General features: G+C 45.0%; 1 protein-coding gene across 3 annotated transcripts in view; it reads left to right on the top strand.

Annotated features, from left to right (window-relative positions):
- LOC142497912 (sialic acid-binding Ig-like lectin 16) overlaps positions 1-12,792 on the top strand; it is a 101,432-nt gene that overhangs the window by 74,056 nt on the left and 14,584 nt on the right. For 2 of the 3 annotated variants that reach the window (XM_075606356.1, XM_075606355.1), the window contains exons 6-10: positions 4,148-4,165; positions 5,284-5,541; positions 6,969-7,010; positions 9,030-9,287; positions 10,156-10,446. In XM_075606356.1, the coding sequence (XP_075462471.1) occupies positions 4,148-4,165; positions 5,284-5,541; positions 6,969-7,010; positions 9,030-9,287; positions 10,156-10,446 (867 nt within the window). The remainder of the gene's footprint in view (positions 1-4,147; positions 4,166-5,283; positions 5,542-6,968; positions 7,011-9,029; positions 9,288-10,155; positions 10,447-12,792) is intronic. The other variant, XM_075606357.1, reaches the window with a different exon arrangement.

Here is a 12,792-nt window from a genome sequence, read left to right as displayed (position 1 = left end):
GCGGTCTTCTTTCCAGAGCCCTAGGAGAAATCAGCTGCACGCTATTTCAAAGACTGTTTTCTCTGCTTCTCAAGGGAAAGATAACCCTCCTTCGCTACACCCTCACCTCCTGGTTCCTATTATAATCGAGGAAGGAACACATCATTTTTCAACCACAGTAATGGTCGACTCAGGGGCGGCAGGGAATTTTATGGACATAGAATTCGCTAAGAACAATTCGGTATCATTTGTAGCCAAGGAATCGCCAGAAAGGATGGAAGTCGTTGACGGTTCTCCCTTAAGCTCTGGACCTGTTACCCATGAAACCAGTAACTTAACACTAATCATGGAGCACAATCACCAGGAGAAGATTTCTTTTGATCTCATTCCATCACCTTTGTTTCCCGTGATTCTTGGAATTCCATGGCTCATGATCCATAACCCACTAATTGACTGGAAGACAAAGACCCTCACATTTCCCTCGGAGCACTGTCAGCTAGCCTGTCTACCTAAAACTCCTATACCAGAGTGTGTAGTAATACATAAGATTTCCTCGTCTCAAGAAAATCTTCTGCCGGCTCCTTACTCTGAGTTTTTAGATGTGTGTGACAAGAAGAACGCAGATACGCTTCCCCCACATCGCTCTTATGACTGTCCCATTGAATTATTACCGGGTGCTGCCATTCCGTTTGGAAGAATCTATTCCCTCTCAGAACCGGAATTGAAGGTCCTCAATGACTACCTACAGGAGAACCTATCAAAGGGTTTTATCCGACCCTCTACTTCTCCAGCAGGCGCTGCGCTCTTCTTCGTGGGAAAGAAAGACGGTTCTCTACGCCCCTGCATTGACTATCGGGAACTAAATAAGATTACGGTGAAGAACAGGTATCTATTACCTCTGATTCTTGAACTATTGGAAAGAATTCGGTCAGCCAAAATCTTTACCAAATTAGATCTCAGAGGAGCGTATAATTTGGTCCGCATTCGACCCGGGGACGAATGGAAAACAGCCTTCCGAACCCGTTATGGGCACTATGAATATCTGGTGATGCCTTTTGGACTCTGTAATGCCCCTGCTACCTTTCAGCATTTAATTAATGATTTAATAAATAACTCCTCCGAGAGTTATTGGACCAATTCGTAGTGGCATACCTGGATGACATCCTTGTCTTCTCAGATAACATCATGGATCACCAGAGACATGTCAGAATTGTCCTTGAGCGTCTCCGTAAGTACAAATTGTACATCAAGTTAGAAAAATGCGAATTTGAAAAGACCAGCATGCAATTTCTCGTTTACATCATCTCTCCCGAGGGTTTGAGTATGGACCCAGGCAAGATTCAAGCCGTGGTGGAATGGCCAATCCCTCGAAATGAAAAGGACATTCAGAGATTTGTGGGTTTTGCCAATTTCTATAGACGTTTTATTAAAAATGTCTCTGGCATTATTGCCCCAATCACCCAACTCACACGGAAAGAATTCCCCTTCAAAAGGTCTCCTAAAGCGGATGCGGCATTCAAACAATTGAAGTCACTCTTCACATCTGCCCCTATCCTCATCCATCCAAATCCAGAACTACCATTCATCTTGGAAGTGGATGCATCCGACTCCGCTGTTCGTGCCATTCTGTCACAAAGAATTGGACCCAAGATGCTCCTTCATCCATGTGCCTTTTATTCATACCAAATGTCAACAGCTGAACGAAATTATGACATCGGAAACAAAGAACTCTTGGCTATAAAAGCTGCATTCTCTGAGTGGAGACATCAACTGGAGGGGGCCAATCATCCAATTACGGTCTTTACGGATCACAGGAACTTAGAATTCATTCGATCCGCAAAGAGACTGTCTGCGCGACAAGCCAGATGGGCTCTCTTCTTTGCAAGATTTAAGTTCCATATCTCATACTGCCCTGGCTCCAAGAATGGGAAAGCCGACGCCTTGTCACGGTCCTTTCCTAATCCTAGTTCAGACAAAGAGCAAGAAGAAACTATTCTTCCAAAAAGAATTTTTTTGGGCGTCACATTCTCTGCCGATCTCCTCACACGAATAAAGGGAGCCTACTCAAATGACACTTTTCTTAAAAATCCTCCTCCGGAAGCAGAACTATTCTATGTGATGGTCTCTGGAACTGTAAGGATCGTCTGTTCGTCCCTAAGGAGGTAAGATTAAAGGTGCTCCAATTAATGCACGACTCCCGACCCGCTGGTCACCCAGGTGTCCTCAAGACACAGGAACTGTTGTCTCGCTCTTTTTGGTGGCCTAAATTAGCACAAGATGTTAAAGACTATGTCCTCTCCTGTGAGACTTGTGCTAGGACCAAGACCCCTCGAGCATCACCTGTGGGTTTACTGCAGCCTCTTCCGGTTCCAACTCGTCCCTGGGGGTCCATATCAATGGATTTTATTGTTGACCTGCCCCGATCAAATGGACATAATACCATCCTGGTAGTGGTGGATCGACTTACAAAGATGGCTCACTTCATTGCAGCACAGAATCTTCCTTCTGCAGACCAGACAGCCAAGTTGATTGTGAAAGAGGTGTTTCGGCTTCTCGGGGCTCCTGATGAGATCATATCCGATAGAGGGGTACAATTCACTTCAAAATTTTGGAGGACCTTCTGTTCCTCTCTAGGAATTCGTTTACATTTATCGTCTGGCTATCATCCACAATCCAATTGCCAGACAGAAAGGACCAATCAGACTTTGGAACAATACTTACGATGTTTTGTTTGTCATCTCCAGGATGACTGGATTAATTTCCTACCATTAGCTGAGTTTTCTTACAACAACTCACATCATTCATCGACTCAGAAGAGCCCCTTTTTCTCAAATTATGGATTTCATCCAACCTTTATTCCTCGTTTTCCATCTTCGGGCCCCATTCCGGCAGTTACAGAGAAACTGGAGACTCTGCGAGACATCCAGGAGACCCTCAAAGAGACACTTCGTGAGACTCAAGTAAAGTACAAAAGAGCAGCAGACCAACACCGCAGACCCTCCCCAGAATTTCAAGTTGGGGATAAAGTCTGGCTTTCTACAAAAAATCTACGTCTAAAGGTTCCAACCATTAAATTGGGCCAAAAATACATCGGGCCATTTCCCATCTCAGCACTAATAAATCCAGTGTGTATCAGATTAGAGCTTCCTGAGACCATCAAAATACACCCTGTGTTTCATTCTTCTCTGCTGAAACCTTTCCGTGAGAACCCGTTTCCTGGACGGAGACTTCCTCCCCCTGAACCCGTCCTCGTGGATAATGAAGAGGAATTCATTGTGGAAAGAATTTTGGATTCCAGGTTACACCGAGGGAAACTACAGTACCTGGTTCACTGGGGGGGCTATGGCCAAGAGGAGAGGTCTTGGGAACCCAAAGATTTTGTACATGCTCCGCGACTAGTCAAAGCTTTTCACCGACGATATCCAGACAAGCCTAGCAAGGATCGTCCGGAGAACACTCTTGGGAGGGGGGAGTAATGTCATATTCTCTAGCCTGCTGTACCCATGCTTGGCCTCCGGGACTGCTGCCATTCTCAATGTCTTGTTCTAGCCTGCAGTACCTATACTTGTCCACCGGGATTGCTGCTGTTAAACTAGGAACATTCCAGACTCTGATACCTGACACCTCTGCACCTGTGCTCCACCTCTCAGCCTGCCTATATAACCTCCCATTCCTGTTCCTCCCTTGCCTGTTTATACTGGTTCCTTAGCTTCTGCAAGGTTCCTGTGTTTACTGCTGTGCTAGCTATTGCTATCATCCTGTTCCAGTTTCCTCGTTGCTGACCTCTGCTTGTTTCCTGACTTCGCTACCTGCCGCCTGCCTTGGACCCCTGCTTGTTTCCTGACTTCGCTACCTGCCGCCTGCCTCTGATCTCTGCTTGTGACTCCTACTTCGCTCCCTGCTGTTCCTGCCACTGGGATCCATTTCAGCCGAAGTCCAATCCTTGACAGGGTCCAGGTTTTTACCTGTCAAAGGGATTGTCAAAGGGATTGTTCCCGAAACGCGTCAGAGTAGTTCTGTACCCCTCACCACCATTATGCATTAACGTTTTTTAAGGTCCTTGCTGGTTTGTAGCCCCCCTTTTCTTCACTTTTGTTGTGCTCCGTTCCCGGACCTCACGGACCGTTTTTTTTCTCTTTATCTTTGGTGTGATGCACACATGCAACAGGGGTGAGCTGCTACAAATGTGAGTACTCTACCTGTTTCAATCCAGGATTTCATTATTTACTTGTACAGTTGGTTTCAGTAATATTATTGATCTGACCATTATCGTGTATATATATATATAGGTCAGTCTTTCAATCACAGAGACTGGTATACTGTTCAGCTCATACATGTACAGGTTGCACATGAGTCTCGCGTAGCGTTCATCAATGCTCTATTCCCTGCCATCAGTGACTATTACATTTGATTATTTACAACAGTCCATCTGCTGCTGAGCCATGAATACTGCGACAAGCACCCTACAATTCTGCTTATTCCTTATACACCCTGCGCCCCGTCCTGTCTTATTCCTTATACACCCTGCACCCCGTCCTGTCTTATTCTTTATATACCCTGCACCCCGTCCTGTCTTATTCCTTATACACCCTGCACCCCGTCCTGTCTTATTCCTTATACACCCTGCACCCCGTCCTGTCTTATTCCTTATACATCCTGCTCCCCGTCCTGTCTTATTCCTTATACACCCTGAACCCCGTCCTGTCTTATTCCTTATACACCCTGAACCCCGTCCTGTCTTATTCCTTATACACCCTGAACCCCGTCCTGTCTTATTCCTTATACACCCTGAACCCCGTCCTGTCTTATTCCATATACACCCTCACCCCGTCCTGTCTTATTCCTTATACACCCTGCACCCCGTCCTGTCTTATTCCTTATACACCCTGCACCCCGTCCTGTCTTATTCCTTATACACCCTGCACCCCGTCCTGTCTTATTCCTTATACACCCTGCACCCCGTCCTGTCTTATTCCTTATACACCCTGCACCCCGTCCTGTCTTATTCCTTATACACCCTGCACCCCGTCCTGTCTTATTCCTTATACACCCAGCACCCCGTCCTCTCTTATTCCTTATACACCCTGCGCCCCGTCCTGTGTTATTCCTTATACACCTTGCGCCCCATCCTGTCTTATTCCTTATACACCCTGCGCCCCGTCCTGTCTTATTCCTTATACAACCTGGACCCCGTCCTGTCTTATTCATTATACACCCTAGACCCCGTCCTGTCTTATTCCTTATACACCCTGCACCCCGTCCTGTCATTCCTTTTACACATTTCATTTCAATGTGTTGCTTTAGGTTATAACCGCAGCATAGAGAGCAGAGCTGTGACTGTGAAGGAAGGTGACTCCCAGACTATGCATTGTGCAGTAAACGGTAACCCACAGGCTAACATTACCTGGATGAAGGGAGACACAATAGTTACCAGCATTGTGAGCAGAGAGAGACTGCAGATTGAACTGAAAAATATTTCCATTAGTGATGCTGCCACATACCGGTGCTCAGCATGGAACCAGCATGGGAACACCAGCAGGGCGGTGGATATCAGAGTGGAGTGTAAGTAGTTAAGTCCGTCCTGCATATGTACTGTACACCTAACACATGGTGGTGATGGGCACAGGTTGCCCTGGACACACAAGCAAAGTAAGTGATTGCTTAGAGCCACGGTAAGTTCGAGCTCACTCAGTATTCATAATGCTGTTATTGTAAACCTCATATTTATTATAGGAATGACCTGACCCTATATGTAAATGTAAATAAAACACTGCAGAAATTGCTTTTAATCCCATTATCTCTCTTACTTTCAATGCTGCATAAAAGCCTGTACTAGATAATAGTAACTCTTACTCACTTATATCTCTCCCACATGCTGCAGAAAGTCTGCAATTCATTGCCATACTTCTCTCTCGCTCTGATATTTCTTAGTGCAAAACAAGGGTTTTATAATGACGTATATTGTCCCACAGAAGTAAAGCATTCCCCCCGCTAAGGTAACCCCCAAAAAATGCAGAGTGTACTGTGACAGGGTGAATGAACGTCACCAGCCATACTGTATGCCTGGAAAACCTATGTTTAGGCTTGCAGTGCAGCAGTGACGAAGTTAAGTTGAGAAGGGCTGCTTAATTAGTCTGACCCCAGCTGCATAATCAAGGTGTTAAAACCCCAGGCTATACACACATGCAAGAGAGCTGGTGAGGAGACAGGACTGAAAATACTGAAGAGATTACTGCTGTAAGGTCTGTGTTGCAAAGTACATGTGTGATGAACTGTCTGTCTCCTGCATACAAAAGAGAAGCTGCCTTTATTTTTGTTTTGTCTGCTAAAGAGAAGCTATTTTGTTCTGTCTGCTAAAAAGAAGCTATTTTGTTCTGTCTGCTGAAGCAGAAGCTATTTTCTTTTGTTTGCTGATGAGAAGCTATTTGTTTTTGGTGTGCTGTATGTTTTAAGGCTCAAATAAATAAGCCTTATCCAAAGAACCCGCGTGTGTGGTTCCATGTACCCTGCAACATGTACACAAAGGGCCATATAACTAAGGTTAGAGCAGTGCCAGAAAACACATCACAGCCCCCTCACTTAGATGGGTTGTAAAAGTTTGTACTTACTGCCCTGGTGTGGGAAGTGTCTTATGGGATAGCACAGCGTGGCAAATATGGCCCTATTTCTATAGCACTCCACACGAGCAGCTGAAGGAGCAGAGCCACTGAGGCTATTAGACAGTGAGTGCTGGTACTTACGTAGATTTGTTAGTACTATACAGGGGAATAAGGGTCCCCTTTTGTTCCGTGCACCCTGCAATTGCATATATTTAACACTATCAGAGTGCTGTCTATCGTCCCCTTTTACCCTCCTATTTCTATAGATGGTTCCTCCAAAATTAAGAAGTCAGGAATCCAGGACAGTGCAAAACATCACATTAATGTGTCACCCCTTCATTCACATTTATACACAAAATGTATTTTATTTTTAATTGTTAATTTTTTCAGACCCACCTAGAAGACCGGAGATCAGCGTTCACGGGCCAAATGGTACTAGAATTAATTATTAATTTTATTTCTTTATATGATTGTACTTTCTGTATATACAGATGTAGCAGGCATTATTCCTCTCATTAACCGGGCGCGGGCCGTCAATGCTGGGGAGATATATGATGCAACAAAAAACAGACAAAGATGCCCAGAGCTACTTCCAATGTGACTGAAATGCACAGTGCAATACCTATATATTCTCTTGAAAAAAGTCATTAAGTTTAACCCTTTGGCCAAAGCATCTTAAGCCTGCTGCCACTTTCAAGGCATGACCGTAGCAGGTCCTAAGATATATGATGCAATATTTCACGCAGCTCCGTTAAAAGAATAGTAACACACGTGTGATCTTAATGCACAAATCACCATTTCTGGTGGGAGCAAAAAAGTAAAAAAAAGGACAGATTAAAGCAAAGAATCCCAATACTTCCGCAAATAGTATCAGCTGAAACGAGTCAAATATTTGAACAATCTTAAACAAAACAAAGTATCATACAAAAAATAAAATAATAGATATGACTAGAAAAAGAGAGATCGCGGAGTGCGGTGATTGGCGCAAACAGTAACATAATAATCATACCAAGTAAATATGGCAAGAGTAGGGGTGTTGGCAGATGGCTTTGATCTGCATTATGGATGCACAGTAGCAGTAGCGCATCCATAGTTAAGGTTTGATTGAGACTTCCATTATAACCCCCGCTTTTTAAATGCTCATAACTCTCTCAAATAACAATCTCACCAATCAGTCCGGTTGGATTTGTAAGGTGAATGTTTGTGGAAAGTGTGAGCACAATCCGTTCAGTTGTTTTTGAGTTACAGGGGAGACAAAATTAGGTGTGTTAAAAGTGTGTAGCCTGTAGTTTAACATGGGAAGTTTTAGGCCCCCGTAATGCAGAGGGAACAATGGATTGGTGTGCCATTTCTCGAGGAGTTAGTGGCTCAGGTGTGTGCAGGCTGGACTTTGATGTATATATCTGTGTGTATATTTATGTGCAACATGTACAGTATAGTATATGGCTTTCATTTAATACTGTAAAAGAACTGTTTTATCTAAGTTAAATCCCATTGCTTTTATCACCCCTTTGGTTTTTTTATCTGTTAAATCCACATACATACAGTGGCGACACTGTTTATTCTAATACAGCCGTAACCGTGGCGTGGGGGAAATTTTCGGCTAGCCGGCGGCTCGTTTGGGGCTTTCCCTGGCGCGTGCCGCATGTCACTCTGGCGCCGGTCACATGTTCCAGGGTTCCCGGCATCCCCGAAGGCTGCAGAGGCAGCAGGGGTAAGGGGGAAGCTGCGCAAAGCTGCGCGCAGCCAGGGGGAGCAGCCAGGGGTTCGGGAAGGGGATGGGAAGAATTTAAATTAAACACGCGGGAAGGGGAAGATGCGGCTCCGTTTTGGCACCAGCTGAAAAAAGCCCCGTTCATAACGGGCAAATGTGAGAATAAACTGTGTCGGTGCAGTATAAATGTATGTACTGCACTTATTTATGTGACAGTAAATCTAACTGCTGTGCTGGCCGCTTTTGTATAGACAAGCAGCAAAGTCACACATTACGTTCCTTATCCTATAAACTGTGATGGCGCTGATCTGGCGTTATCGCAGGGAAAGTCATATTAACTTCAGTAAGACTTTAAGGGTTCCGGATCAGAGATATCACAGTGTATTGAACAAGGGCCTATGACTGCGACCCCCAAATTTACTCAAATACTTTTGAAACATACAAAGGCTAGTTGATGTGCATAAAATGTACAGGTTTGTGCTAGTTTGTAATAAAATATAGTTATAGTATGGGACATATCATTGATGTGTTAGGTTCCCACCAGGACTATATATTGCAGAAGTGTCCCCCCTTTGCTGCTACAGGGGCCCTGGGGAAACAAGGCGGCCAGTCCTCCCTCTGACGCTGAATGCGTATTACACACTGGGATTCCAGGGTTGGAGATGGGAGATGTTGCTGCATGAACAATACATTATTAGGGGAAGATAATCTGTGACCTGCCATGTTTTTCTTTTTAGGTGTCCCCTTACAATATGTGGGAACAGATCCCATTGTGCATGTTCCAGAGGGATCCCCTGTGTCCCTGTCCTGCGTCGCTGACAGTGACCCACCAGCTTCGTTGCAGTGGGTGAAATCTGGTCAGATCGTTGGCCCTGCTTCACCCATGGGGCAGAAACTGCAGTTGAATCTGTATGCCAGTGACGAAGGAATATACACGTGCCAGGCAAACAATAAACACGGGCACTCGAACAGGTCCATTACCATTATTATGACATGTGAGTTACAGATACTTCCATCCTGCTTAACAAACCTCTCCATAATATGTATTCTCATGGGTACAAAAAAAACAGAACTATATTTTTATACTCCTTCTTACTGATAACATTGCATGGAATTAACAAACATGCAGATAATAACAATGTTACCATTTATGAGAATCTATTTATCCTCCCAAACAAAATCACACTCTACCTTCCAATCATCGAGCAACTTCATCCTTCATTTTAATAAAGGGTTGGAGACGCAGACACAATCGTTAATACCGATTTCTCCAAAATACTTAAACTCTCTAAAGTGTGCAATAAATGGTAGCAATGGCCAGCTGTTCTTTATCTTGACCAGGGCTACTCAATTCTTTTTACAGAGGTGCACTTTCTACCGATATAAACGTATAGGGTGTGGAACACAGCATCACGGGCTCCTCCCAGCTCAGCTCATTACTGTGAAGCAGTTTTAAGAACCTTCTGTTGGGCTGATAAAAAGTTGTCATGAATTTTGCATTAAGACCCCACTGAGTAGCCCAAGACAGTATTTTAGAATATCACCAACAATGCACGTGTTAGGCCCCCATGTACAGACCCCCTATGGTACAACTCAACTTCATATTAATAATGTAGATGTCCAAGCCAAGATGTTCAGTACAGTTTTCTTGTGTATTTATACAAAAGATTAACTTTTGGGTGCTGCCAACCGTTCTTAAACCAATTCATGCATTGCTAAAGATATTAACTAATCAGTTTTTTGTACTAACATGTTTATCTGTATATTGCACATTCATTAATAATAAATGTACCTGGCAGGCAGAGATACTTTAGCAGTAAAAGGTTTAATCCTGAAAGTTGCCCTTTTTTCTGGTGGTTGTAGATAAGCCCAAAGCTCCGGAAAGGTATAATTCCAGCTGTTTGAGGAAAGCCAACCTTATTGAATGTGTTTGCTTGATCCAGTCATTCCCAACAGCAAGCATCGAGTGGAAGGTCAACGGCAAGTCCTACCTCTCCAACTACACAGACGGGAACATCAGTATTGTCACTGTGCAGCTAGAGAGGGTAGGCAACAGCACGCTGACACTTAGAAGAAACGACGGGGACCAGCAAAGTATCCAATGTATCGGTTCCAATGCAAATGGATTCCTCAATTTACAACTTTTAGAAGCCTGTGAGTACTATGCACTGTATCTGCTCCTAATGCGTATGTCCGCCTTAAACCCTTCTCACTGACTGCCCCACACCTCTGGAATGCCCTTCCCCTCAATACCCGACTAGCACCCTCTCTATCCACCTTTTAGACCCACCTTAAGACACACTTACTTAAAGAAGCATATGAGTAGCACTGTGGCTAATACTATACACAATAAATAAAGCTTGGCCCCCTGCAGACGCACTTACCAGAATGCCCTGCTACTGTCTCTGTACGTTCTCCCCACCAATTAGATTGTAAACTCCCCGGAGCAAGAACTCCTCTTCCGAAATGTTACTTTTATGTCTGAAGCACTTATTCCCATGATCTGTTATTTGTATTATTGGTTATTTATACGATTGTCACGTGTATTACTAATGTGAAGCGCTATGTACACTAATGGTGCTATATAAATAAAGACATACATACATACATACATACATACATACATACATGTAGCACTCTTGCTCCCTAAAAGCATCCTCTTACCTTCTACCTTTTCTGTCCTCCCTGGTAGTGCCGTAGATTACAGTACATGAGTTATTGATGGCAGTTTGTGGCTGATGGTGATCTCTTCCCCGCCAAACAAATGATGCTGGAGTGCCTCCACCTCCCTCACTCCAAGGGTTCATTCCAGGATGAAACCAACACATTTTAAGAACTATTTACAATTAGACATGCACCATCTTAGCAAGCGTGAATCCCAGATCTACAGTATTATATGTATGCAGCTGTGTTTCCCCCACCCAATCGCAGATAGGGGCCATTGCTACATGTATGGTACATATACCTGCTGGCAACAGGAGGGCTGAGTCGTCCGCTGCTGGTAGTGGGGACACAGGAACAGGATTCTGGGGTTCATACCCTACATATCTCTTTAGCAGTGCAGCGCCTCCATCTGCCGTGGACTCCAGGAACTGAAGGTGATCTTCCACAGTATAACTTATTACCTCTCCCCCCAGTAAGGTCACGCACGAGGCAGGAGGTATTTTTCAAAACAGGAACGGGTTTATTACTATATGCTGTAGTAATACAACAGGTCCAGTCTTCTGCCGGATGCAGTCTGTCAGATCAGCTATCACTGAAGATGGTCCCTGGACCGTCACTACAGGCCAAGGGCACCTGCAGCAATCCCAGCTCCGCCCAACCTCCCTAGTGGATGCAGAGGTATGGTCCACACTCTCTCTCCCCCCGGAGGGAAGTGCACATGGGAAGGCCCCAATCTCAGGATCCCAGTTGTGTGACCTGCCTTCCTCAGAGGGACGGAACCACTCTAACTTTAGGGCGGTCCTGCCCTTAAGTACAGCCAGGAGGCGGGCGCCCCGTTGTCCCAGCTACAACAAGATGCACCACCCCCTGCTGCCACTCAAGTGCAGTACCAAAGGTGAGGGAGAAAACACCATACCAACTCGTTGATAAAGTACCAGTAGGTACGAAACGCGTAGGAGGGTACTTACCTCCGTTTTTTAACAGGGACCAATAAAGATTACATTTATTAGTATCCTTGCCTGGGACCCACTCTATTTCTGGCTGTGCGTTGGAGTGTTTTTCCTTTGGACAACTACTGGCAACCTGATAGTACCAGGGTTTACTGCCAGCCCTAGGGCAGATTGGTAGTTAGGGATGACCCTATATACTTTATTTGTGTGCACGTCCAATATGACAATTTAATTTGTTCATTGCTATATGTTTTTTTCTTCTCACAAGTATGGGTCATTTAGTTCAATGTTTTGGCCAAGAGATTGAACTAAATGACCCATACTTATGAGAAGAAAAAACATATAGGGCTTGCTGGCAGTTGGAGCAGGGATGCAGCTAGGGGAGGTTATTCAGGTGCAGAGGTCGGTGACCCTCTGCACTAGGCCAGAAATCCCCTGGGCCCCAGTTAGGCCCCAACTCACGCTAAGCTTGTGGCTGCTGTAGGGAAGGCCCTTCAGTTAGGGATCTTTCCCCTTTAGTGGTTAGCCAGCTTGGGGCCACAGCTGTGTCATTGAACAATTATTACCACAGTCTGGGACCAGGCTGCAATAGATGGAGCAACCATAATCGCAGCGGTTACTCCAGCGGGAGGCATCCCATTCAGCGGAGGATATCGTTGGATCGGCGGATGCGCTACTTCTACTCGTTTGAGCGGCCGAGTGTGGACACATTCAGTTGGTACCGTTCACCAAACGTGCACCAACATCTGTACAGTAAGGCACTGATCACGCCTAGAGGGGTGGGCATCTTTTGGGGACACTTATTGGGTGAAGGGACCAAGGGACACCTCTGGTACTGTGAACATGTTGTGGGGGTACACATTGGTGGGACAACACTCTGCGTGGC

The sequence above is a fragment of the Ascaphus truei genome, chromosome 6 (assembly GCF_040206685.1).
Source record: "Ascaphus truei isolate aAscTru1 chromosome 6, aAscTru1.hap1, whole genome shotgun sequence".
In the NCBI taxonomy this organism is placed as follows: Eukaryota; Metazoa; Chordata; class Amphibia; order Anura; family Ascaphidae; genus Ascaphus; species Ascaphus truei.
Note: the sequence above shows the minus strand (reverse complement) of the source record. Positions and strands in the feature narration are given on the sequence as shown.